Consider the following 27,924-nt stretch of genomic DNA (forward strand, 5'->3'; position numbering starts at 1 on the left):
CAATACCTAGTTCAATCTCGTTACCGGCAAGTCTCTTTACTCGTTTCGTAATACATCATCTCGCAACTAACTCATTAGTTGCAATGCTTACAAGGCTTATGTGATGTGCATTACCGAGAGGGCCCAGAGATACCTCTCCGACAATCGAAGTGACAAATCCTAATCTCGAAATACGCCAACCCAACATTTACCTTTGGAGACACCTGTAGAGCTCCTTTATAATCACCCAGTTACATTGTGACATTTGGTAGCACACAAAGTGTTCCTCCGGTAAACGGGAGTTGCATAATCTCATAGTCATAGGAACATGTATAAGTCATGAAGAAAGCAATAGCAACATACTAAACGATCGGGTGCTAAGCTAATGGAATGGGTCATGTCAATCACATCATTCTCCTAATGATGTGATCCCATTAATCAAATGACAACACATGTCTATGGCTAGGAAACATAACCATCTTTGATCAACGAGCTAGTCAAGTAGAGGCATACTAGTGACGTTTGGTTTGTCTATGTATTCACACAAGTATTATGTTTCCGGATAATACAATTCTAGCATGAATAATAAACATTTATCATGATATAAGGAAATAAAATAATAACATTATTATTGCCTCTAGGGCATATTTCCTTCAGTCTCCCACTTGCACTAGAGTCAATAATCTAGATTACACAGTAATGATTCTAACACCCATGGAGCTTTGGTGCTGATCATGTTTTGCTCGTGGAAGAGGCTTAGTCAACGGGTCTGCTATATTCAGATCCGTATGTATCTTGCAAATCTCTATGTCTCCCACCTGGACTAGATCCCGGATGGAATTGAAGCGTCTCTTGATGTGCTTGGTTCTCTTGTGAAATCTGGATTCCTTTGCCAAGGCAATTGCACTAGTATTGTCACAAAAGATTTTCATTGGACCCGATGCACTAGGTATGACACCTAGATCGAATATGAACTCCTTCATCCAGACTCCTTCGTTTGTTGCTTCCGAAGCAGCTATGTACTCCGCTTCACATGTAGATCCCGCCACAACGCTTTGTTTAGAACTGCACCAACTGACAGCTCCACCATTTAATGCAAACACGTATCCGGTTTGCGATTTAGAATCGTCCGGATCAGTGTCAAAGCTTGCATCAACGTAACCTTTTATGATGAGCTCTTTGTCACCTCCATATATGAGAAACATATCCTTAGTCCTTTTCAGGTATTTCAGGATGTTCTTGACCGCTGTCTAGTGATCCACTCCTGGATTACTTTGGTACCTCCCTGCTAGACTTATAGCAAGACACACATCAGGTCTGGTACACAGCATTGCATACATGATAGAGCCTATGGCTGAAGCATAGGGAACATCTTTCATTTTCTCTCTATCTTCTGCATTGGTCGGGGATTGAGTCTTACTCAATTTCACACCTTGTAACACAGGCAAGAATCCTTTCTTTGCTTGATCCATTTTGAACTTCTTCAAATCTTTGTCAAGGTATGTGCTTTGTGAAAGTCCAATTAAGCATCTTGATCTATCTCTATAGATCTTAATGCCCAATATGTAAGCAGCTTTACCGAGGTCTTTCATTGAAAAACTCTTATTCAAGTATCCTTTTATGCTATCCAGAAATTCTATATCATTTCCGATTAGCAATATGTCATCTACATATAATATCAGAAATGCTACAGAGCTCCCACTCACTTTCTTGTAAATACAGGCTTCTCCAAAAGTCTGTAAAAAACCAAATGCTTTGATCACACTATCAAAGCGTTTATTACAACTCCGAGAGGCTTGCACCAGTCCATAAATGGATCGCTGGAGCTTGCACACTTTGTTAGCTCCCTTTGGATCGACAAAACCTTCTGGCTGCATCATATACAACTCTTCTTGCAGAAATCCATTCAGGAATGCAGTTTTGACATCCATTTGCCAAATTTCATAATCATAAAATGCGGCAATTGCTAACATGATTCAGACAGACTTAAGCATCGCTACGGGTGAGAAGGTCTCATCGTAGTCAATCCCTTGAACTTGCCGAAAACCTTTTGCGACAAGTTGAGCTTTGTAGATAGTAACATTACCGTCAGCGTCAGTCTTCTTCTTGAAGATCCATTTATTCTCAATTGCTTGCCGATCATTGGGCAAGTCAACCAAAGTCCATACTTTGTTCTCATACATGGATCCCATCTCAGATTTCATGGCTTCAAGCCATTTTGCGGAATCTGGGCTCACCATCGCTTCTTCATAGTTCATAGGTTCATCATGATCTAGTAGCATGACTTCCAGAACAGGATTACCGTACCACTCTGGCGCGGATCTTACTCTGGTTGATCTACGAGGTTCAGTAGTATCTTGTTCTGAAGTTTCATGATCATTATCATTAGCTTCCTCACTAATTGGTGTAGGTGTCACAGAAACAGGTTTCTGTGATGTACTACTTTCCAATAAGGGAGCAGGTACAGTTACCTCATCAAGTTCTACTTTCCTCCCACTCACTTCTTTCGAGGGAAACTCCTTCTCCAGAAAGTTTCCGAATTTAGCAACAAAAGTCTTGCCTTCGGATCTGTGATAGAAGGTGTATCCAATGGTTTCCTTTGGATATCCTATGAAGACATATTTCTCCGATTTGGGTTTGAGCTTATCAGGTTGAAGCTTTTTCACATAAGCATCGCAGCCCCAAACTTTCAGAAACGACAACTTTGGTTTCTTGCCAAACCACAGTTCATAAGGCGTCGTCTCAACGGATTTTGATGGTGCCCTATTTAACGTGAATGCGGCTGTCTCTAGAGCATATCCCCAAAACGATAGCGGTAAATCAGTAAGAGACATCATAGATCGCACCATATCTAGTAAAGTACGATTACGACGTTCGGACACACCATTACGCTGTGGTGTTCCGGGTGGCGTGAGTTGCGAAACTATTCCACATTGTTTCAAATGTACACCAAACTCGTAACTCAAATATTCTCCTCCACGATCAGATCGTAGGAATTTTATTTTCTTGTTACGGTGATTTTCAACTTCACTCTGAAATTCTTTGAACTTTTCAAACTTTTTAGACTTATGTTTCATTAAGTAGATATACCCATATCTGCTTAAGTCATCTGTGAAGGTGAGAAAATAACGATATCCGCCACGAGCCACAACATTCATCGGACCACATACATCTGTATGTATGATTTCCAATAAATCTGTTGCTCTCTCCATAGTACCGGAGAATGGTGTTTTTGTCATCTTACCCATAAGGCACGGTTCGCAAGTACCAAGTGATTCATAATCAAGTGGTTCCAAAAGCCCATCAGTATGGAGTTTCTTCATGCGCTTTATGCCGATATGACCTAAACGGCACTGCCACAAATAAGTTGCACTATCATTATCAACTCTGCATCTTTTGGCTTCAACACTATGAATATGTGTGTCACTACTATCGAGATTTAATAAGAATAGACCACTCTTTAAGGGTGCATGACCATAAAAGATATTACTCATATAAATAGAACAACCATTATTCTCAGATTTAAATGAATAACCGTCTCGCATCAAACAAGATCCAGATATAATGTTCATGCTTAACGCTGGCACCAAATAACAATTATTTAGGTCTAATACTAATCCCGAAGGTAGATGTAGAGGTAGCGTGCCGACTGCGATCACATCGACTTTGGAACCATTTCCCACGCGCATCGTCACCTCGTCCTTAGCCTATCTTCGCTTAATCCGTAGTCCCTGTTTCGAGTTGCAAATATTAGCAACAGAACCAGTATCAAATACCCAGGTGCTACTGCGAGCATTAGTAAGGTACACATCAATAACATGTATATCACATATACCTTTGTTCACCTTGCCATCCTTCTTATCCGCCAAATACTTGGGGTAGTTCCGCTTCCAGTGACCAGTCTGCTTGCAGTAGAAGCACTCAGTTTCAGGCTTAGGTCCAGGTTTGGGTTTCTTCTCTTGAGTAGCAACTTGCTTGCTGTTCTTTTTGAAGTTCCCCTTCTTCTTCCCTTTGCCCTTTTTCTTGAAACTAGTGGTCTTGTTGACCATCAACACTTGATGCTCCTTCTTGATTTCTACCTCCGCAGCTTTCAGCATTGCGAAGAGCTCGGGAATAGTCTTATTCATCCCTTGCATATTATAGTGTTGGGGAACGTTGCAGAAAACAAAAATTTTCCTACTCGTTTCACCAAGATCCATCTAGGAGTTCATCTAGCAACGAGTCATCAGATGCATCTACATACCTTTGTAGATCGCGTGCGGAAGCGTTCAAAGAACGGTGATGATGTAGTCGAACACGACGTGATCCAAATCACTGATGACCAAGCGTCGAACGGACGGCACCTCCGCGTTCAACACACGTACAGGACGGGAGACGTCTCCTCCTTCTTGATCCAGCAAGGGGAGGAGGAGAGGTTGATGAAGATCCAGCAGCACGACGGCGTGGTGGTGGATGCAGGGCGTCACAGTAGCAGGGCTTCGCCTATACTACAAGGGAGAGACGTAACGGGGAGAGAGGGAGGCGCCAAGGCTGAGGTATGAAGTCCTCCCCTCTCCTCAACTATATATAGGGGTGCCAAGGGGGGGTGGCCGGCCCTAGGAGATGGGATCTCCTAGGGGGGGCGGCGGCCAAGGGGTGGGGGGCTTGCCCCCCAAGCAAGGGGGCGCCCCCCTTAGGGTTCCCCCCCAACCCTAGGCGCATGGGCCCTTGGGGGGGTGGCGCCCCAGCCCACTTTGGGCTAGGTTCCCTCCCACTTCAGCCCATGGGGCCCCCCGGGATAGGTGGCCCCACCCGGTGGACCCCCGGGACCCTTCCGGTGGTCCCGGTACAATACCGGTGACCCCGAAACTTGTCCCGATGGCCGAAACAGCACTTCCTATATATAATTCTTTACCTCCGGACCATTCCGGAACTCCTTGTGACGTCCGAGATCTCATCCGGGACTCCGAAAAATATTCGGGTTACTGCATATACATATCTTCACAACCCTAGCGTCACCGAACCTTAAGTGTGTAGACCCTACGGGTTCGGGAGACAAGCAGACATGACCGAGATGACTCTCCGGTCAATAACCAACAGCGGGATCTGGATACCCATGTTGGTTCCCACATGCTCCACGATGATCTCATCGGATGAACCACGATGTCGAGGATTCAATCAACCCCGTATACAATTCCCTTTGTCAATCGATATGTTACCTGCCCGAGATTCGATCGTCGGTATCCCAATACCCCGTTCAATCTCGTTACCGGCAAGTCACTTTACTCGTACCTTAATGCATGATCCCGTGACCAGACACTTGGTCACTTTGAGCTCATTATGATGATGCATTACCGAGTGGGCCCAGTGATACCTCTCCGTCATACGGAGTGACAAATCCCAGTCTTGATCCATGTCAACCCAACAGACACTTTCGGAGATACCCATAGTCTACCTTTATAGCCACCCAGTTACGTTGTGACGTTTGGTATACCCAAAGCACTCCTACGGTATCCGGGAGTTACACGATCTCATGGTCTAAGGAAAAGACACTTTGACATTGGAAAACTCTAGCAAACGAACTATACGATCTTGTGCTATGTTTAGGATTGGGTCTTGTCCATCACATCATTCTCCTAATGATGTGATCTCGTTATCAATGACATCCAATGTCCATAGTCAGGAAACCATGACTATCAGTTGATCAACGAGCTAGTCAACTAGAGGCTTACTGGGGACATGTTGGTGTCTGTTATTCACACATGTATTACGATTTCCGGATAACACAATTATAGCATGAATAAAGACAATTATCATGAATAAGGAAATATAATAATAACGCTTTTATTATTGCCTCTAGGGCATATTTCCAACATATAGTTCATCATAAAGCTCTTGTAGCTTGGTGGCAGTGATTGGAGAATTCTGTCAATGACGCAATCATCTGGAAGATTAACTCCCAATTGAATCAAGTGATTATTATACCCAGACATTTTGAGTATATTCTCACTGACAGAACTGTTCTCCTCCATCTTGCAGCTATAGAACTTATTGGAGACTTCATATCTCTCAATCCAGGTATTTGCTTGAAATATTAACTTCAACTCCTGGAACATCTCATATGCTCCATGACGTTCAAAACGTCGTTGAAGTCCCGATTCTAAGCCGTAAAGCATGACACACTGAACTATCGAGTAGTCATCAGCTTTGCTCTGCAGACGTTCATAACATCTGGTGTTGCTCCAGCAGCAGGCCTGGCACCCAGCGGTGCTTCCAGGACGTAATTCTTCTGTGCAGCAATGAGGATAATCCTCAAGTTACGGACCCAGTCCGTGTAATTGCTACCATCATCTTTCAACTTTGCTTTCTCAAGGAACGCATTAAAATTCAATGGAACAACAGCACGAGCCATCTATCTACAATCAAGCATAAATAAGCAAGATACTATCAGGTACTAAGTTTCATGATAAATTTAGGTTCAATTAATCATATTACTTAAAGAACTCCCACTTAGATAGACATCCCTCTAATCCTCTAAGTGATTACGTGATCCAAATCAACTAAACCATGTCCGATCATCACGTGAGATGGAGTAGTTTCATTGGTGAACATCACTATGTTGATCATATCTACTATATGATTCACGCTCGACCTTTCGGTCTCCGTGTTCCGAGGCCATATATGTATATGCTTGGCTCGTCAAGTATAACCTGAGTATTCCGCGTGTGCAACTGTTTTGCACCCGTTGTATCTGAACGTAGAGCCTATCACACCCGATCATCACGTGGTGTCTCAGCACGAAGAACTTTCGCAACGGTGCATACTCAGGGAGAACACTTCTTGATAATTAGTGAGAGATCATCTTATAATGCTACCGTCAATCAAAGCAAGATAAGATGCATAAAAGATAAACATCACATGCAATCAATATAAGTGATATGATATGGACATCATCATCTTGTGCTTGTGATCTCCATCTTCGAAGCACCGTCGTGATCACCATCGTCACCGGCGTGACACCTTGATCTCCATCATAGCATCGTTGTCGTCTCGCCAATCTTATGCTTCCACGACTATCGCTACCGCTTAGTGATAAAGTAAAGCATTACAGCGCGATTGCATTGCATACAATAAAGCGACAACCATATGGCTCCTGCCAGTTGCCGATAACTCGGTTACAAAACATGATCATCTCATACAATAAAATTTAGCATCATGTCTTGACCATATCACATCACAACATGCCCTGCAAAAACAAGTTAGACGTCCTCTACTTTGTTGTTGCAAGTTTTACGTGGCTGCTACGGGCTTAAGCAAGGACCAATCTTACCTACGCATCAAAACCACAACGATAGTTTGTCAAGTTGGTGCTATTTTAACCTTCGCAAGGACCGGGCGTAGCCACACTCGGTTCAACTAAAGTTGGAGAAACTGTCACCCGCAAGCCACCTATGTGCAAAGCACGTCGGGAGAACCGGTCTCGCGTAAGCGTACGCGTAATGTCGGTCCGGGCCGCTTCGTCCAACAATACCGCCGAACCAAAGTATGACATGCTGGTAAGCAGTATGACTTATATCGCCCACAACTCACTTGTGTTCTACTCGTGCATATAACATCAACACATAAAACCTAGGCTCGGATGCCACTGTTGGGGAACGTAGTAATTTCAAAAAATTTCCTACGCACACGCAAGATCATGGTGATGCATAGCAACGAGAGGGGAGAGTGTGATCTACGTACCCTTGTAGACCGACAGCGGCAGCGTTAGCACAACGCGGTTGATGTAGTCGTACGTCTTCACGGCCCGACCGATCAAGCACCGAAACTACGGCACCTCCGAGTTCTAGCACACGTTCAGCTCGATGACGATCCCCGGACTCCGATCCAGCAAAGTGTCGGGGAAGAGTTCCGTCAGCACGACGGCGTGGTGACGATCTTGATGTACTATCGTCGCAGGGCTTTGCCTAAGCACCGCTACAATATTATCGAGGATTATGGTGGAAGGGGGCACCGCACACGGCTAAGAATATGATCACGTGGATCAACTTGTGTGTCTAGGGGTGCCCCCTGCCCCCGTATATAAAGGATCAAGGGGGGGTGCGGCCGGCCAGGAGGAGGGCGCGCCAGGAGGAGTCCTACTCCCACCGGGAGTAGGATTCCCCCCCTTTCCTAGTTGGAATAGGATTCGGGAAGGGGGAAAGAGGAGAGAGAGAAGGAAGGGGGGCGCCGCCCCCCTCTCCTTGTCCTATTCGGACTAGGGGAGGGAGGGGCGCGCGGCCCAGCCCTGGCCACCTCTCCTCTCTTCCACTAAAGCCCACTAAGTCCCATATACCTCCCGGGGGGGTTCCGGTAACCTCCTGGTACTCCGGCAAAATCCCGATTTCACCCGGAACACTTCCGATATCCAAATATAGGCTTCCAATATATCAACCTTTATGTCTCGACCATTTCGAGACTCCTCGTCATGTCCGTGATCACATCCGGGACTCCGAACAAACTTCGGTACATCAAAAAGCATAAACTCATAATATAACTGTCATCGAAACCTTAAGCGTGCGGACCCTACGGGTTCGAGAACAATGTAGACATGACCGAGACACGTCTCCGGTCAATAACCAATAGCGGAACCTGGATGCTCATATTGGCTCCTACATATTCTACGAAGATCTTTATCGGTCAGACCGCATAACAACATACTTTGTTCCCTTTGTCATCGGTATGTTACTTGCCCGAGATTCGATCGTTGGTATCTCAATACCTAGTTCAATCTCGTTACCGGCAAGTCTCTTTACTCGTTTCGTAATACATCATCTCGCAACTAACTCATTAGTTGCAATGCTTACAAGGCTTATGTGATGTGCATTACCGAGAGGGCCCAGAGATACCTCTCCGACAATCGAAGTGACAAATCCTAATCTCGAAATACGCCAACCCAACATTTACCTTTGGAGACACCTGTAGAGCTCCTTTATAATCACCCAGTTACATTGTGACATTTGGTAGCACACAAAGTGTTCCTCCGGTAAACGGGAGTTGCATAATCTCATAGTCATAGGAACATGTATAAGTCATGAAGAAAGCAATAGCAACATACTAAACGATCGGGTGCTAAGCTTAATGGAATGGGTCATGTCAATCACATCATTCTCCTAATGATGTGATCCCATTAATCAAATGACAACACATGTCTATGGCTAGGAAACATAACCATCTTTGATCAACGAGCTAGTCAAGTAGAGGCATACTAGTGACGTTTGGTTTGTCTATGTATTCACACAAGTATTATGTTTCCGGATAATACAATTCTAGCATGAATAATAAACATTTATCATGATATAAGGAAATAAAATAATAACATTACTATTGCCTCTAGGGCATATTTCCTTCACCCTGGTGGCCCTCCGATGGCCATCTTCTGCTATATGGAGTCTTTCGATGAGGAAAAAATCATAAGTCATCTTCTCGGACGAAACTCCGCCGCCACGAGGCGGAACCAATCTAGGGCTCCGGCGGAGCTGTTCTGCCGGGAAACTTCCCTCCGGGAGGGGAAATCATCGCCAACATCATCACCAACGCTCCTCTCATCGAGAGAGGGCAATCTCCATCAACATCTTCACCACCACCATATCCTCTCAAAACCCTAGTTCATCTCTTGTATCCAATTCTTGTCTCCAAGTCCGGGATTGGTACTAGTAGGTTGCTAGTAGTGTTAATTACTCCTTGTAGTTGATGCTAGTTGGTTTATTTGGTGGAAGATCATATGTTCAGATCCTATATGCATAATACTACCCCTCTGATTATGAACATGAATATGCTTTGTGAGTAGTTACGTTTGTTCCTGAGGACATGGGAGAAGTCTTGCTATTAGTAGTCATGTGAATTTGGTATTCGTTCGATTTTTTGATGAGATGTATGTTGTCTCTCCTTTAGTGGTGTTATGTGAACGTTGACTACATAACACTTCACCATTATTTGGGCCTAGAGGAAGGCATTGAGAAGTAATAAGTAGATGATGGGTTGGTAGAGTGACAGAAGCTTAAACCCTAGTTTATGCGTTGCTTCGTAAGGGGCTGATTTGGATCCATATGTTTCATGCTATGGTTAGGTTTACCTTAATACTTTTGTTGTAGTTGCGGATGCTTGCAATAGAGGTTAATCATAAGTGGGATGCTTGTCCAAGTAAGGACAGTACCCAAGCACCGGTCCACCCACATACCAAATTATCAAAGTACCGAACGCGAATCATATGAACGTGATGAAAACTAACTTGACGATATTCCCATGTGTCATCGGGAGCGCTTTTCTCTATATAAGAGTTTGCCCAGGCTTGTCCTTTGCTACAAAAAGGATTGTGCCACCTTGCTGCATTTTATTTACTTTTGTTACTTGTTGCTCGTTACGAATTATCCTGTCACAAAACTATCTGTTACCACTTGTTTCAGTACTTGCAGAGAATACCTTGCTGGAAACCGCTTATCATTTCCTTCTGCTCCTCGTTGGGTTCGACACTCTTACTTATCGAAAGGACTACGATAGATCGCCTATACTTGTGGGTCATCAGACGACACCTTCCTCAGGTCCGACTAGTTCCTGTTGTCCACTTGCCGTTCCTTGGCGCTTTAGGTGGAGGGTACATTGATCCAGTTCGGCCCCATGTTTCGGTTGTGCTGCCGGAGTGTCCGGATTTTGATGCGACGCGGCCTTTTGTGCTCCTTGTTCTGCTCCAGCCCACACTTTGTACGGTGTCTCCCTTCTTCTGTATATGTTTGTTCTCTCCTATCTATCAATGAAAAGATACACAATCCTTGCGTATTGGCGGGAAAAAACCGTTTTCTCTAATCCTTTGATTTTCATTTTCATTTATATTTAATAATGCGATTAGTTGTTTCATAGCTCAGCTGCTTAGAGTATATTGCGATTTTTTTCAACTACCCTCCCTCTGAGACCATCATGTTTTTCATTGTATATCCGCTGAAAAAAGCTTATAATTTTTCATGAAAACAATATTGTATTCCCTCCATCCTACTTCATCCGTCCTAAAATAAGTGTATCAACTTTCTATTAAAGTTATTATTAAATTTGAGACACTTATTTTTAGACGGATGGAGTATAATATAAGAGCGTATTTAACGTTAGAGAGAGGGATAATTTCCTGTTACTTCACAGAGTCTTAAATCCAGCCAGCCATTCTGCCAGTCCTTTGTGTTGACCGCAATAAAATCACCTGACCTACAGTGACAGCTCGTAGCCGTTGCCACTCCACACCCCACCGTATCCCCCAAGATCCGAACGTTACAATCCAAAAGGCGTTCAACCCGACATAGCCGCCACAGTGCTCGTGCTCCACACCACTCGCAGCTCACTCGCCAGTCGCTACTCGCTGCCCACCAACGAACCCAGCCAAAAAAGGAGGGCGTCGGCCGACCTCGCGCGAGCCCGCCCACCCACCACACCACGGCCCCGGCGATGGCCGCCGCAGCCATGGACGGCCTCGACGAGGAGTCGCTGCAGGAGCTGCGGAGCCAGGCGACGCGGCTGCTGCTCAAGGAGGACTGGGAGGGGTACGCCGCCGTCTGCTCCCGCATCGTGCGCGGCGCCGCCGCGACGGACCGCCGGGTTCTCTGCTCCGCGCTCGCCCACCGCGCCGACGCCCGCGCGCGCCTCGGCGACCGCCCCGGCGCGCTCGCCGACTGCGACGCCGCGCTCGCCGCCGACCCGGCCCACCCGGCCGCGCTGCTCGCCAAGGGCGCGCTCCTCCGCGGCCTCGGCCGCTACGCTCTCGCCGCCGACTGCTTCCGCGCCGCGCTCCCGCCCGGCGCCTCGGGCGCCGACGAGGCGCGGGAGATGCTCGACCAGTGCAGGCGCCTCGAGGCGCAGGCCAGGAGCGGGGCGGTGGACCTGTCGGACTGGGTCCTCGCCGGGTTCTCCGGCAAGTGCCCGGACCTCGCGGAGTTCGTCGGCCCGGTGGAGGTGCGCCGGTCCGCGCACGACGGCCGAGGGGTCTTTGCGGTGAAGGGCGTTGAGGCGGGGGCCACGCTGATGATCTCCAAGGCGGTGGCGACCGGGAGGGGGGTGATCCCGGATGCGGCAGACAGCGACGAGAAGATGGTCGTCTGGAAGGACTTCGTAGACAAGGTGCTCGACGCCGCGGAGAAGTGCCCGAGGACGGCGTCTTTGATCTACACTCTGTCCACCGGCGAGGAGCAGGAAGACGAGCTCGCCGTGCCGGACATGGCAGTGTTCAAGCAAGAATCAGAGGATCTCAGCGACGGCGTACTAGAGGCTGGCACTGGCACACGAGAGGCTCTCGATGTGGACAGGGTCATGAAGGCGCTCGACGTCAATTGCTTGACCGAGGACGCGCCGTCTGCCAATCTGCTCGGCAACAATGGCATCGTCAACTGCGGCGTGGGGTTGTGGATCTTGCCGTCGTTCCTAAACCACTCCTGCCACCCCAATGCCCGGCGCACCCACGTCGGCGACCACGCCATTGTTCACGCCTCGAGGGACATCAAGGCCGGCGAGGAGGTCACGTTCCCCTACTTCGACGTGCTCACGCCGGTGGGGAAGCGCCGGGAGGCAGCAAGGGCTTGGGGGTTCGAGTGCCGGTGTGACCGGTGCCGGTTCGAAGCCGAGGACGCCGTTCTCAGGCAGGAGCTCGTGAGATCAGAGAACGAGTTGGTCAATGGAGGGGCAGACATGGGAGCGCTGGTGGTGAGGCTTGAGGACAAGATGAGGAAGTCCATGGTGAAGGAGAGGCGAAAGGCATTCGTGCGTGCATCCTTCTGGAGCGCGTACTCTTCCTTGTTCGACAATGGCAGGTTGATGAGGAAATGGGGGAGGAAGGTTCTCGGAGAGGCCGTCGTCGCAGAGAGCGTCGCCGGCGCGGTCGGCGGGGGCGAGAGTGTGCTGAGGGCAATGCTGAGGGGCGCCAACGAAGGCAATGGCTGCGGCAATCGGCTGGAGGTTGAGGACAAGGTGGTGAGGATTGGGAGGGCTACCTATGGCAAGGTAGTGAAGAGGCAGGCAATGAGGGCTCTCTTCAGACTTACACTGGAGAGTGACAACTGCAAAAGCCTCTAGATTTTCATTCTTGCTCTTAATCTTATTCTTTATTCGTTGGTTCAGATAGGTTTCTAACAGCAAATGTTCTGTTTGCTCAGTGTTTTGTACTAAGAGGATGGTCGAATATCAAGATCATAGAGAGCTCTATTTTTACGCTCTCTTGGTCTTGGTTTCGGGTAATTCTTTCATTGTTTGACATGTATTCTCCCATTTTATGCATGTCATTTATCAAGTGATGTTCTTCAAAGCAATGAATCAGGAATGAAATTGTGCCTTACACATACTCCAATTGTGCTCAACTTGAAAATCTTAGCGATGTTGGGCTATTCATTCAGTGTTTGGCATAGAGACATGTTTGTCATGAACTCCCATTGTATATACATGTCATTTATCAAGTGATGATGTTCTTTAAAGTATACTGGATTAGGACTTAGGAGTGAACTCCGCCCTACACATAATTCTCAGCTGGTAGGAATCAATTGTGATCAACTTGAAGGTCGTAGGAACACAATGTTTGGTTATTCTTTCATTGTTTGCCATAGAGACATGAATTATCTTCATCAGATCATTGTCAAAATTAAAGTGTTCTTCATTTATTGTACATCATCCGCAACTCCTACGGCAGTACCAACAGAAAATGATCAGCTTGAAAGTTTTGGAATGCAATGTTAGGGAGTACTGTTAAGTAGAGCATATATGTGATAGAAGTGTTCTGATCTGTGGAACATATTTATTTGGCAGCACATTATTAGATGCTTCCATATATCGCAAGGTTTTCAATGTTTATTTTTTCTGTTACAAGTTTCTAATAAATAAAAGGTGACCACTTTCATAAAAAATCATTTGTTTGGTTCTGCTTATAAATATAGAAGGGGGGGGGGGGGGGGGACTTTCAGCAAGATGTTCTATCTTTGTGATTTTCAGGCTTTTTCCATTTAGGGAGAACATCAGAGCACCCCTTGACAGTTGACACCCCTTCATTCCAAATTTCTCAACTTGTTCTGCTTTGACTTCAAAAACTGTTTCACTGAAAGATGCACTTTGTATTGGTTAGCGCGGGTTCATTGAAGATCAGATTTCCAAATTTCTCAACTTGTTCTGCTTTGACTTCAAAAACTGTTTCACTGAAAGATGCACTTTGTATTGGTTAGCGCGGGTTCATTGAAGATCAGATTTCCAAATTTCTCAACTTGTTCTGCTTTGACTTCAAAAACTGTTTCACTGAAAGATGCACTTTGTATTGGTTAGCGCGGGTTCATTGAAGATCAGATTTCCAAATTTCTCAACTTGTTCTGCTTTGACTTCAAAAACTGTTTCACTGAAAGATGCACTTTGTATTGGTTAGCGCGGGTTCATTGAAGATCAGATTTCCAAATTTCTCAACTTGTTCTGCTTTGACTTCAAAAACTGTTTCACTGAAAGATGCACTTTGTATTGGTTAGCGCGGGTTCATTGAAGATCAGATTTCCAAATTTCTCAACTTGTTCTGCTTTGACTTCAAAAACTGTTTCACTGAAAGATGCACTTTGTATTGGTTAGCGCGGGTTCATCACAATGCTAACTGCCATCAGATGGACCATAACCATGGTTCCAACTGTGAAGATGAGATCATCATCACAATGCTAACTGCCATCAAATGCATCACCTACATTCCCTGCAAAATGAAAATAAAATGCATCAGTGCATCACCTACATGTACAGTAAAACAGAAGGAAAATGCAGAATCCATGACCTAGCTTAGCACCAAGGACATACTAACATTTCTAGTTATGCATATAAAAATGAGTATTTTCTTGGTCAGCAGATCACAAAAAGGACACAAACGGTAGGTTCCATCTAGTCAGGGGGTTAGGTTAGGGACACCATGTGGATGAGGCAATCTTAATTCTCGGCCACACCAAGATTGTTTGGTGCTCGGCGCCACTAATGCCCAATATATTACCTAACCGAGCCATCCAAATGCTACATAGAATTAATCCTCCTGTAGACTGAACCCACCTGATGAGCAGCCCCATGGAGGAAGCTCACGGCGGCATGCCGTCGACGACGACGGCGTTCTTCCCGCTGGCAGGGCTCCACAAGTTCATGGCCATCTTCCTCGTGTTCCTCTCGTGGATCTTGGTCCACTGGTGGAGCCTGAGGAAGCAGAAGGGGCCGAGGTCATGGCCGGTCATCGGCGCGACGCTGGAGCAGCTGAGGAACTACTACCGGATGCACGACTGGCTCGTGGAGTACCTGTCCAAGCACCGGACGGTCACCGTCGACATGCCCTTCACCTCCTACACCTACATCGCCGACCCCGTGAACGTCGAGCATGTGCTCAAGACCAATTTCAACAATTACCCCAAGGTGAAACAAGCCTCGAGATGTCAGACAAGGTTCAGTAATCGGTACTGACAGTGTTACAAATGTCTGAAATCTGAAATTGTATGTCTAGGGGGAGGTGTACAGGTCCTACATGGACGTGCTGCTCGGCGACGGCATATTCAACGCCGACGGCGAGCTCTGGAGGAAGCAGAGGAAGACGGCGAGCTTCGAGTTCGCTTCCAAGAACCTGAGAGACTTCAGCACGATCGTGTTCAGGGAGTACTCGCTGAAGCTGTCCAGCATCCTGAGCCAGGCTTGCAAGGCCGGCAAAGTCGTGGACATGCAGGCAACTGAACTCATTCCCTTGGTCATCTGAACGTTGATTTCTTGGACAAAATTTCAAGATTCTGACGCGAGCGGACGAATTCAGGAGCTGTACATGAGGATGACGCTGGACTCGATCTGCAAGGTCGGGTTCGGGGTCGAGATCGGCACGCTGTCGCCGGAGCTGCCGGAGAACAGCTTCGCGCAGGCGTTCGACGCCGCCAACATCATCGTGACGCTGCGGTTCATCGACCCGCTGTGGCGCGTGAAGAAGTTCCTGCACGTCGGCTCGGAGGCGCTGCTGGAGCAGAGCATCAAGCTCGTCGACGAGTTCACCTACAGCGTCATCCGCCGGCGCAAGGCCGAGATCGTGCAGGCCCGGGCCAGCGGCAAGCAGGAGAAGGTGCGTGCGTGATCATCGTCATTCGTCAAGCTCCGGATCGCTGGTTTGTGTAGTAGGTGCCATTGATCACTGACACGTTAACTGGGTGCGCAGATCAAGCACGACATACTGTCGCGGTTCATCGAGCTGGGCGAGGCCGGCGGCGACGACGGCGGCAGCCTGTTCGGGAACGACAAGGGCCTCCGCGACGTGGTGCTCAACTTCGTGATCGCCGGGCGGGACACCACGGCCACGACGCTGTCCTGGTTCACCTACATGGCCATGACGCACCCGGCCGTGGCCGAGAAGCTCCGCCGCGAGCTGGCCGCCTTCGAGGCGGATCGCGCCCGCGAGGAGGGCGTCGCTCTGGTCCCCTGCAGCGACGGCGAGGGCGCCGACGAGGCCTTCGCCGCCCGCGTGGCGCAGTTCGCGGGGCTCCTGAGCTACGACGGGCTCGGGAAGCTGGTGTACCTCCACGCGTGCGTGACGGAGACGCTGCGGCTGTACCCGGCGGTGCCGCAGGACCCCAAGGGCATCGCGGAGGACGACGTGCTCCCGGACGGCACCAAGGTGCGCGCCGGCGGGATGGTGACTTACGTGCCCTACTCCATGGGGCGGATGGAGTATAACTGGGGCCCCGACGCCGCCAGCTTCCGGCCGGAGCGGTGGATCGGCGACGACGGCGCGTTCCGCAACGCGTCGCCGTTCAAGTTCACGGCGTTCCAGGCGGGGCCGCGGATCTGCCTCGGCAAGGACTCGGCGTACCTGCAGATGAAGATGGCGCTGGCCATACTGTGCAGGTTCTTCAGGTTCGAGCTCGTGGAGGGCCACCCCGTCAAGTACCGCATGATGACCATCCTCTCCATGGCGCACGGCCTCAAGGTCCGCGTCTCCAGGGCGCCGCTCGCCTGATCTTGACCTGGTTCCGGCGACGGTGATGGACGCTCCGGTGGCTGGCTGGCCGGACGGCCGGCGCGTTATGACAGGCTCGATTTAGCTTGGCAACTGTGATAAACTCGTATATGTAGGCAGAGTGGAGAGGGTGTTGATCGATTCGCCATGGACGTTGCTCGTCCGTTGTTACCATCGTACCATGTTTGTATTGCTTCTAGATCACTTTATAGTTCGTGTTTGTTCTTGAGCCTAAGTATTTATTGCACATTTCAAAAATGACAAATGTATGCAATTGTCTTTTTTGGGTGTTTTCTAAGGGCAGTATTTTCGTAGATTTATTTTGTCGACCAAACCCTGGCCGTCACACATGATTCGATCCCTCTTGCCGCCGCCAGCGTGCGACACCGGCGGGGAGGGTGCCGTCACACATGATTCGATCCCTCTCGCCGCCGCCGCTAGGGTGCTACACTGACATGACAGGGAGGCTGCTGCTTGTGGGGAGCCCAATATGGAGGAGGGCGACGACGATGAGTGGTTGGATTACGACTGTCGGCAGGTGATGCTCGCTGGCGGCGCTGGTGAAGCCGACATTGGTCGGAGGTTCACATATCCAGTGGGACGGTCATGCCCGGACATCGGAGAAGCGGGCGTCGATGCATGGTCCTGAATGGTGACAAGCTCGATATTAGACTCGGTCCTATCATGCAGCGGCATGTTTTCTTCTTCTTCGGATTTACTTTAGGAAGTTCCAGTTTTATGAGTAATGTTTTGCCAGTTTGGTTGGTGTGTTATCATCGGCGGAGGACATGTGGAGCCACGTCTTCGATTTTCTTCTAGGATCTAGCAGGCTTACATTTTTGGCCGGATACATTTGGATTCTTTCGACTTTCATAGTCTACGGAGTTTCTACATGTTCTTATCGGTATTTTCTTAAATAAGATGGCGATTTTGCTTCGCAAACTGCGATCGCCGGCATCTTCTAGTGTAGATCAATGACTTCCTGACCGATGCTTCTACAAGCTCATCGGTTTAGGAAAGTTTGCTTCTTTGAGGTGAAAGCCCAGAGCGACATCGAGCTATGCTCACGACGTGTCGTCGGTGGATGCAGAGGAAGAAGACTTTAGCATACCCAAGGATTTGAATGTAAATTTAATTTTTTTATGTCAGCGTGTTTGAAAGGGCCTGTAATACTTAATATTTGGCCTTGGGCCTTTTGAAGAAGATTTTTTTATGAGATTAAGTGATTTTAGCTTTTTTTGTTGTTGTTGTGAAAAGGCCTAAGTCCATATATTAAAGTTCGCATGACCTTACAATCAGACCTACACAAAAAAGAAAAATTACAACCAAAGCTTTAGGGGATCTTAGCTTTGATTTGCATGATTCCATAAATACGTGAATAAGAAAAACATATCACTACAGTATCATGCCCAGTTGATTCAGATTGTGTTTGCATCAAACTTTGTTTGGTTGAACATTAAGAAAAGGCGCGACCAACCTTTAGTTGAATGGTTAGGACAGTGATATTTCAGTCCATCAGAATTTAAGTCCTGATATTGATACTCGCGTTTTTCTGAATTTATTTCAGATCTTTCGGCGATGTGCTGTGGGAAAAGACGTTCCCATCGACTACAAAAGCGATTGTGATGACTTCACCAATTTCAAGATGATGTGTTGACTCAGTCTCTTATCGGTGCTCGTAGGGATAGGTGTGCGTGTGCCTATTTATAAGTGTGAGTGTATGCACGTATATATGAGCGTCTACGTTTGTACCGTGTTGAAAAAACTAGTAGTAGTACTAAAAGGCAAAAGAATAGTTTCTAAGTTCAACTGCATCATTTTTTCTCTATAAACATAGTCATAAGAAATACTTTAAAAACTTTCTTGTATAATTCAGTTCTAGTACTAATCAATCTATTCCCATAATAAGAATCAAATTTCGTATGGTCCCTGCCAAAAAATAATCTAATGTGGGAGTTTTGTGTTACCAGCGAGGCATGACCGCCTGAGCGTGCTTATGGCCACTTGCTAGTTCTAGGGGAAAAGTGCACTCGCCGCGCTCTGTCGCAATTTGACAGGCACACAACGCAGATGCTGCGGAAGTCCGGCACCCAGCGCCGGCAGCCGGCGCTGTGGCGGCGGTGCCGTAGCCTCCGCCAAATCAAGCAGGTCCACACACTCCTGGTCCTCCGGGGCTTCCTCTCGGACCCCTCCGCGCTCCGCGAGCTCCTCTTCGCGTCCGCCGTCGCCGTGCGCGGCGCCATCGCCCACGCCTACCACGTGTTCGAGCAAATCCCGCACCCGGACCTCTTCATGTACAACACCCTCATCCGCGGCGCCGCGCACACCTCCGCGCCCCGGGACGCCGTCTCCCTTTACGCGCGCATGGCGCGGCTCAGCAGCTGCGGCGGCGTGAGGCCCGACAAGATCACCTTCCCGTTCGTGCTCCGGGCGTGCACCGCCATGGGCGCGGGTGGCACCGGGGCGCAGGTGCACGGCCACGTCGTGAAGGCTGGACTGGAGTCCGACGCGTTCATCAAGAACGCGCTCATCGGCATGCACGCGAGCTGCGGAGAGCTGGGTGTTGCAGATGCTCTGTTTGACTGCAGGGCGCGTGAGGACGCCGTGGCATGGTCGGCGATGATCAGCGGCTGTGCAAGGAGAGGGGATATTGGTGCTGCCCGGGATCTGTTCGACGAGTGTCCTGTGAAGGACCTTGTGTCCTGGAACGTGATGATCACCGCATATGCCAAGCGGGGGGAGATGGCCCCAGCAAGAGAGCTGTTCGACCGGGCACCTGAGCGTGATGTTGTGTGCTGGAACGCCATGATTTCTGGGTATGTGAGATGTGGCTCGCACAAGCATGCCATGGACCTGTTTGAGCAGATGCAGCGCACGGGCAAAAAGCCAGATGTTATCACAATGCTGAGCTTACTGTCAGCCTGTGCCGACTCCGGTGATTTAGATGTCGGCCGAAGGTTGCATTCCTCTCTTTCAGAGAAGTTCTCAGGAACTGGTTTTACTGTCGTCCTCGGCAATGCGCTGATTCACATGTACGCGAAATGCGGGAGCATGAAGAGTGCACTGGAGGTGTTTTGGGTGATGCGAGATAAGGATGTCTCAACTTGGAACTCAATCATAGGAGGTTTGGCATTGCATGGTCATGCCCTGGAGTCTGTTGACGTGTTCAAGAAAATGCTGAAAGAGAAAGTCCGGCCTGATGAGATCACCTTCGTCGCTGTCCTTATCGCATGCAGCCACGGCGGTATGGTTGACAAGGGACGTGAGTACTTCAATTTGATGCAACAGCAGTACAGGATTGAGCCCAATGTCAAGCACTACGGTTGCATGGTTGACATGCTGGGTCGCGCGGGGCTTCTGAAGGAAGCATTTGAGTTCATTGACACCATGAAGGTGGAGCCTAATTCTGTCATCTGGAGGACGCTTCTTGGGGCTTGTAGGGTCCATGGTGAGATTGAACTGGCTGAGCACGCTAACAGACAGCTGCTAAAGGCGAGGAGCGATGACAGTGGGGATTATGTGCTCCTCTCGAACATCTATGCTTCAGCTGGAGAATGGTTGGAGTCGGAGAAGATGAGAAAGTTGATGGATGACAGTGGTGTCAACAAGGAGGCAGGTCGCACGGTTGTAGATGGCAGCACAAAGGATTCAGTGCAGTCTTTCAGAGGGTCGAAATCACATCCTGGACTGAAAGGATTTATTGGTTGAGTAAGTACTTTTGAGCTCCCAGCTTCTGGATTTATTGGTTGAATATAAGTACTTTTGAGCTCCCAGCTTCTGGATCAGAAACTGAACATATAGCACTGATAAAATTGAGATGTGCATCTGATTGCAATACCATCACAATATAAAATCGCCAATAATGCACATGGCACATCAAAAACACATTCCTAAAACTGTGAATTTCTCTCTGTTACTCATCTTATGGCGAGTAATAGAATAAAACAACATAAAACCAAGGCAAAATGTCCAACACAGGACCTCCCCAATTAAGGTTAGTTATGCGGCACTAGCCTTCTGACTATTTTAGACTGGAGGATTAGGCTCAGGCTCCTTGAGAGACATGCTTTCTTTCTTTCCTTTGCAGGGGCAGAAATATGCTTTCTGAACTACAAATATTGAACCACCCTAAATCTTGTTTCTAACACATCATTTGTTTTGCAGTTTCATTGTACATGGCATTACATAAAAATTAATTACATTGCTAGTCACTTTGAAGCCTGATGAATATATACTGGCAGCTCCATTACCGACACTAACTCAAATATCAAACATAACTCCATTACCGATGTAAAGCACTAAACATTCCTGCAGTTACAGGCAGTTCAACAACAACATACAACTAAGTCCAAAGCAAATGACAAATGATGGTGCACGACAAGTTCTGCCCATCCCAAAGATGTTGGAAATTATAAAAAACAGCAATATCCCCCACATAGATTCCTTTGCTGTCTTTGCCATGTAGTCAGGTCCCTGAGTGGAGAGAGTCATGAACCAAAACATGCTATGAGATTAATGGCCAGAGAATATGAACTACCCATAAAGGACAGTTGTGCCAAGCAACATCAACTTTCCTTGTCTAGTTCAAGTTCTGAAAATATGAGGGCTATGAAGGAAAACAACTCATCAATTGAAACTTCATTTTTGGCAGTTTGGCATGTACATGATAGAAACAGACTGGGCATAGTTTCCTACAGGGAGCAATGGTAGGACGGCTGAAATTATGTAATACATGTCGGGAACATATATTTTAATTTCTAATAATGCATCCTCGTTCACTATACTTAAAAAGAAAATTAAGCCTTAAAAGAGTTTGAGAGCATTGGTAGTGCATCGATCATAATGACACAGGTTCTTAAATGTTCAGAGAAATTTGGAAACGATTGCCCTTACACTTGATAATCTCTGTCAATACCATGCAATCCATAATGTTTTTGGACCAGGCACTAGTTTTTCTTTTTCTTTTATTGACAGAGAGGATCCATGCACTAGTTGATCAACTAAAGATTCATTGACCTTGCAGGAAATATGCAATGTAGATTGTAAGAATACAATAATCTTAGTGAGATCAAACATATACTTAAACCAGACCAAATTTATCTAACTAAGCATATATATACCTGAGAGGATACTCAAACCAAGTGACGCCTAGCAGGTACAATGCATTTCCCGCTTCCCTGGCCATCATCTCTTTTAGCCAAACCAGCATCCTCTCTCTTGCCCAAACCAGCACCCTCTCTCTTGCCCAAACCAGCAGGCATTCTTGCACCATCCGATTTTGCCAGACTAGGAGGTTCATCAGGGCACTGAAGGAGAATAATAACACCTCAGTAACATTACTAACAAGTACGAACCGCACAAGATATAAACATTACCTTGTATATACGCCTTATCCTAGCCTCCTCATCCGCCAGCCTATCCTCCTCATTCTTGATGTATGCAGGTACCCCTAGACCGACGCCACCGCACCATGTTTTGTGCGGGCGAGAGTGGCGACCTTCGTATTGATCAGCATTGACAGGGTGCTTCAAATCAACATTTCCGTAAGTTGTACAACCATAGCATTGGCCTTAGGCAAAAAAACAAAACATGTGTAGACAGTCACTACATATGTCTGGGCATGAACTAGCTTATAGATATTAAAACTACAGTAAAACTCAAGGACAATGGACGAGATGAAGGGAAACATGACACTAGGGGCAACCAAATGACGTCTACCACATAAATGTGACCCAGAATTGTATGAGCAGAACTTAATGTAAGGCGGAACAAATTACCATTGTCATTACGTTTCACCATACAGAAACAATTGAGCACATATTCTACATTTTTGCGCTTTATTCGTGCGACCTCAGCAAAGAATAGATTGTTGCTTCCACCGTGAGAACCGTCAGCTCCTTTAGTTTTTGTAGTCCTTTAGTTTTTGTAGTAAAATTGAGATTATGGAGGAACGTCGTACCCAACCTGGGCGACGGCTGCGTGTTAAATAACCAGGTCGCGACCTCCTGGTGAAGCGTACAAGTTTGTTCAGATTACATTCTTGGAGAGAAAGAGATAAGGGAGTTACAACCATATGAGAAGATTCTAATCTATCTAGTTGGACTCCTGCGCAATGCTTATCTCCAGAACGTGCCGAACTCTGTCACGTGAGGATGGAACAATGTTACGTTCAACACCCTCCCATAATCACAATTTGGTCAAGTTGAGATTACGCTTAAACTCTTCAAAGTTTCGTATGGGCAAAGCTTTGGTGAAACCATCAGCAACCTGATCACGAGAATGAATGAAACGAAAATTTCCAGCTGTTTGCTTGCAACTCGTTCTCTGACAAAGTGGAAATCAATCTCAATGTGTTTTGTCCTTGCATGAAAAACAGGGTTAGCAGATAAATAGGTAGCACCAAGGTTATCACACCATAAACATGGGGCTTGAGTGACCTTTACACCAAGCTCTCGCAACATGGACTGGACCCAAATAATCTCAGCTGTGGCATTGGCCAAAGCTTTGTACTCAGCCTCAGTACTTGATCTTGATACAGTGGCTTGTTTCTTTGCACACCATGATACTAGATTTGGACCAAGAAATACTGCAAAACCACCAGTGGATCGTCTGTCATCTAAGCATCCTGCCCAATCTGAATCAGAGAAAGCACTAACAAGTGTAGATGAGGACTTGTGGAATGTGAGACCAAGATTGACTGTATCTTTTACATATCTCACTATGCGTTTTGCAGCAGTCCAATGAGTTGTAGTGGGTGCATGAAGAAACTGACAAACCTTGTTTACTGCAAATGAGAGATCAGGTCTTGTCAAGGTCAAATACTGAAGTGCACCTACCAGACTCCTGTACCTAGTACTGTCATCTTGACCCAAGGGCTCTCCTTCTGTAAGTGACAATTTTTCTATGCTGGACAATGGAGTTGATGAAGATTTACACCCCTGTAGCCCAGCTCTTCTCACCAGATCAGTAGCATATTTTTCCTGAGATAAATGAAGACTGTTCCCTTGTTTCTTAACTTCAATCCCTAGGAAAAAATGCAAGTCACCTAGATCCTTGAGAGCAAACTCAACATTTAAATCCTTCAACAGTCCTGATATAGCCTCATCAGATGAGCTTGTGACAATAATATCATCAACGTATATAAGAACAAATACGGATGTTTTCAGCTTATTGTAAATAAACAAGGATGTGTCAGACTTAGAAGGAACAAAGCCAAGAGTTTGTAACTTGTGACTTAGCCTGGAGTACCACGCCCTGGGGCTTGTTTGAGTCCATATAGCGCTTTATCAAGCTTGCACATGTGGAACAGTTTGTTTTTGTTTTCAAAACCAGGAGGTTGTTTCATATACACTTCCTCTTCCAGAACACCATGAAGAAACGCATTCTTGACATCTAGCTGGCGAAGGCTCCATCCCCTGGAAACAGCAATGGAGAGCACAAGACGAATAGTTGCAGCTTTAACAACTGGACTAAAGGTATCCTCATAGTCTATACCATACCGTTGTTTGAAACCCTTTGCAACTAGTCTGGCTTTGTAGCGATCAATGGTTCCATCAGCCTTCTTTTTGATTCTAAAGACCCACTTGCAATCAATCAAATTTTTACCATGCCGTGGGGGAATCAGATGCCACGTTTTATTTTTGAGGAGTGCCATGTGTTCTTCTTCCATGGCTGCCTTCCAATTGTTGTCGCTAAGTGCCTCGCTAAGAGTACTTGGTTCATCTGTGGAGCACATTAGACTGAACTTTGTCAACTGTTTGTAATTAATTTGCTTTATTACCCCTTTTTGAAGACGTGTACGTGGGGCAGCAACAGGTGTTGGTGCAGAAGATCCTGATGCTGCAGCGTCAGGGGCAGCAGAATCCGAGGAGGATCCTGTGGCATTCCCCGCCTCGCTGCCAACCAAGCCAGCCGGATCCTCTGTACCGACACGGACTGGAGATGGGGAAGATGCGGTGGAATCAGGCGCAGACAATTCAGAGCCGCGGGAGACAGCCGACGCGACATCATCAGATCGCACGCCAGCGGATGGGGCCGGGTTGACCCCGGAAGGCGCGCCAATGGACGGGGCCGAATCTGCATCGGGAGACACGCCTGCCTCCCCGCCAGTCGGCTGGCGGCGCACGTAGTGGCGGGGCCCATCAGTGGCCCAGCGAGTCTCGGGCCGCCGCGCGGAGGCGTCCGAGTGGTGGAGGCGGGGTTGATCACCCGGGCCCGTCGTAATGCGCCGGGTGGCAGATGCTGGCCCGCCGCGGAGTTGGCTGTCGGGCGACGCGGAATTCCGTGCAGCGCTGCTCCCATGCAACTCCGATCCCGAGGAAGATCGGCTGGCAGGCTGCAGTGGAACAGATCCCGAGGAAGATCTGTCCCCCAGCCCTGGACACATGAAATATGGCGTATTTTGCATATTTTCTTTGCCATGTTGGATGGGTTGTGCACCATTTTCTGCGCTGTTTTCATCTGCATCATCATAGAGCTCATGCACTTGGTTATAAACATTAGTCAATATTGGATCACCACAATCATTATCCCCATGAGAAATACCGGTAAGACTAGATGGTAGAAGAAGAATTTCTTTACGAAGGAGTGCACCGGCATTTGGATGGAGTTCAGAGAAAGGGAATTTGGTCTCATCGAAAACGACGTCGCGAGAAATATAAACGCGACCAGTGGAGATATCAAGACACTTGACACCCTTGTGTTGGGCGCTATAGCCAAGAAAAGCGCATTGCTTAGAGCGAAACATGAGCTTGCGAGCATTGTATGGACGGAGATTGGGCCAGCAAGCGCAACCAAACACACGAAGGGTTGTGTAGTCGAGTTTTGTGTGAAGAAGACGCTCAATAGGAGTTTCATAGTTAATGACACAGCTAGGGAGCATATTTATGATATGTACCGCAGCAAGAAAGGCCTTGTCCCAGAATTTTAAGGGCATGGAGGCGCCGGCTAGGAGAGCTAGGCCGACTTCAATGATGTGTCTGTGTTTGCGTTCAGCAGACCCATTCTGTTGATGGGCGTGAGGACATGACACGTGATGGGATATGCCAATTTTCTGAAAGAACGAGTTTAACTTCTCGTACTCCCCTCCCCAATCAGATTGGAGAGCTAAAATTTTGCAATCAAATTGGCGCTCAACAAGAGCTTGGAAATTCAGAAAAACTTGAAACACATCCGATCTTTTCTTAAGGAGATATATCCATGAAAACTTGCTATAGTCATCTATGAAACTCACATAATACGTGTGTCTACCAACAGAGGAGGGGGCAGGCCCCCACACATCAGAGAAAACAAGTTGTAGAGGCTTGGTAGAAACACTGGTGGAAATTGGATAAGGTAATTGATGGCTTTTAGCCCTTTGACAAGAATCACAAATTGTCTCAAAATCACGCTCTCCAACATACGGGAGCTTATTTTTCTTAAGTAATCTCTCAACTAAGGAAAAAGATGCATGTCCTAAACGATCGTGCCATCGTGTTGAAGACACTTTGGTGGCACTAAAAACTTGTTTATTTAATCTTCGGATCTCCGGAATCAAAGGGTAAAGCCCACGAACGCATCTACCTCGATATAGCACCTTCTTCGTTGCCTAATCCTTGATCAAAAAGAAGTAAGGGTGAAACTCAAGAAAGACATGATTGTCAATGGCAATGCGATGAACGGAAAGAAGGCTTTTTGAAGCACTAGGGACATGCAAAATTTTCCTAAGGTGAATTTTCCGATGAGGGGTTTTAATAATTGAGTGACCAACATGACTAATTTTCATACCTTCTCCACTTGCTGTGTGGATGTGATCTTTGCCACGGTATTTGTCGCGCATGGTCACATTCTCCAGCTCACCGGTGATGTGGTTTGTGGCGCCGCTATCGACGTACCAGTTGGTGTCGATGCCGTAGGAGCCATCAGCAGCTGCAGCCACCTTCTCATCTTGGGAGGAATCTTCTTCATCTTCTTCAAAACGACACCAACAATCTTTCGCCGAGTGTCCCGGCTTGCCACATATTTGGCACCTGATTGCATCAGGGCGCGATCGGTTGTTGGAGGAGTTGTTCCGCCGGCCTCGGTTGTTGGAGGAGAAAGGCCGGCCGCCGCGTGTGTTGTTGGCGCCGCTGTTGTTGCTGTTGCCGTTCCCGTTGCCCCGGCCCTTGCCGTTCCGAGGTGGACCGCGGTAGCGGGAGCCTCCGCCCCGGCCGCGAGTGGCAACGTTTGCCGACGACTTGAAGCCGCCTGCCGCGCCCGCTCCCTGGAAAAGAGCCATCCGCTGGTCGAAGTTGCTCATCTGCCCGAACAGCTCGTCGAGGGTGACCGGAGTGGTGCGCGCTTCAAGGGCGGACACCAATGGCTGGTACTCCATGTCAAGCCCGTTGAGGATATAAGAGATTAAGTCATCATCATCCCTCAACGGCTTGCCAGCCGCAGCGAGCTCGTCGGCGAGTCCCCGCATATACGCGAAGAAGGTGGCCACCGATTGCGTTCCTTTCTGCGCATTGGAGAGGGCGGCGCGGATGTTGTTGACGCGGGACAGCGACGTCGACGAGAACATGCTCGCCAGCGCCGTCCAGAGTTCGCGTGCGTGCGTGATGGAGGTGACCTGCACTAGCACCTCTTTGGATAGGTTACTCAGAAGATAACCGAGTACCTGCTGATCCTCTCGGAACCAGACGGCATGGAGCGGGTTGGGGATGGTTTCCTCCTTTCCATCCTTGTCCTTGCTGACGATGAGCTCGGCCGGCTCCGCCATGCTTCCATCAACGTACCCGAAAACTCCAGCCCCTCTCAGCTGCGGCGTGATCTGAGTGCGCCAAAGGACGTAGTTGGTGCGGGTAAGGCGCTCGGGGATCTGGCCGGAGAGGGGAGAGGAGGAGGCGGCGGATGAGGCCATGACAGGAAGCTGCGGTGGAAGGAGGAAGGCTAGATGGGAAGAGTTAGGCTCTGTATACCATATGGAGGAACATCGTACCCAACCTGGGCGACGGCTG

The 27,924-nt window shown here is 47.9% G+C and overlaps 3 protein-coding genes and 1 pseudogene across 3 annotated transcripts; 3 read left to right on the forward strand and 1 right to left on the reverse strand.

Moving 5' to 3' along the window:
• Positions 1-11,268: 11,268 nt before the first annotated feature.
• LOC125554186 (methyltransferase FGSG_00040) lies at positions 11,269-13,255 on the forward strand. Its single transcript, XM_048717779.1, has one exon. It carries the CDS (start codon positions 11,425-11,427, stop codon positions 13,039-13,041), a length of 1,617 nt encoding a protein of 538 aa, XP_048573736.1. The 5' UTR covers positions 11,269-11,424; the 3' UTR covers positions 13,042-13,255.
• A 1,721-nt stretch (positions 13,256-14,976) lies between these two features.
• Positions 14,977-17,199, forward strand: LOC125554187 (cytochrome P450 704B1). Its single transcript, XM_048717780.1, has 4 exons — positions 14,977-15,372; positions 15,461-15,676; positions 15,761-16,057; positions 16,151-17,199. The coding sequence occupies exons 1-4, from the start codon at positions 15,025-15,027 to the stop codon at positions 16,946-16,948; spliced, it is 1,659 nt and encodes a 552-aa protein (XP_048573737.1). The 5' UTR covers positions 14,977-15,024; the 3' UTR covers positions 16,949-17,199.
• Positions 17,200-18,954: 1,755 nt separating this feature from the next.
• LOC125554188 (pentatricopeptide repeat-containing protein At5g15300) lies at positions 18,955-20,718 on the forward strand. Its single transcript, XM_048717781.1, has one exon. The coding sequence runs from the start codon at positions 19,019-19,021 to the stop codon at positions 20,654-20,656; it is 1,638 nt and encodes a 545-aa protein (XP_048573738.1). The 5' UTR covers positions 18,955-19,018; the 3' UTR covers positions 20,657-20,718.
• A 6,490-nt stretch (positions 20,719-27,208) lies between these two features.
• Positions 27,209-27,351, reverse strand: LOC125555132 (annotated as a pseudogene).
• Between the last annotated feature and the right edge of the window lie 573 nt (positions 27,352-27,924).

Source organism: Triticum urartu, chromosome 4 (assembly GCF_003073215.2).
Source record: "Triticum urartu cultivar G1812 chromosome 4, Tu2.1, whole genome shotgun sequence".
Lineage (NCBI taxonomy): Eukaryota > Viridiplantae > Streptophyta > Magnoliopsida > Poales > Poaceae > Triticum > Triticum urartu.

Bases quoted from the DNA above. Each gene is read 5' to 3' on its own strand.
- LOC125554187 (XM_048717780.1), top strand. From the start codon at position 15,025: ATGAGCAGCCCCATGGAGGAAGCTCACGGCGGCATGCCGTCGACGACG. The intron at 15,677-15,760 runs GCAACTGAACTC...GGACGAATTCAG, and splicing joins GCAAAGTCGTGGACATGCAG to GAGCTGTACATGAGGATGAC. The intron at 16,058-16,150 runs GTGCGTGCGTGA...CTGGGTGCGCAG, and splicing joins CCAGCGGCAAGCAGGAGAAG to ATCAAGCACGACATACTGTC.
- LOC125554186 (XM_048717779.1), top strand. From the start codon at position 11,425: ATGGCCGCCGCAGCCATGGACGGCCTCGACGAGGAGTCGCTGCAGGAG.
- LOC125554188 (XM_048717781.1), top strand. From the start codon at position 19,019: ATGCTGCGGAAGTCCGGCACCCAGCGCCGGCAGCCGGCGCTGTGGCGG.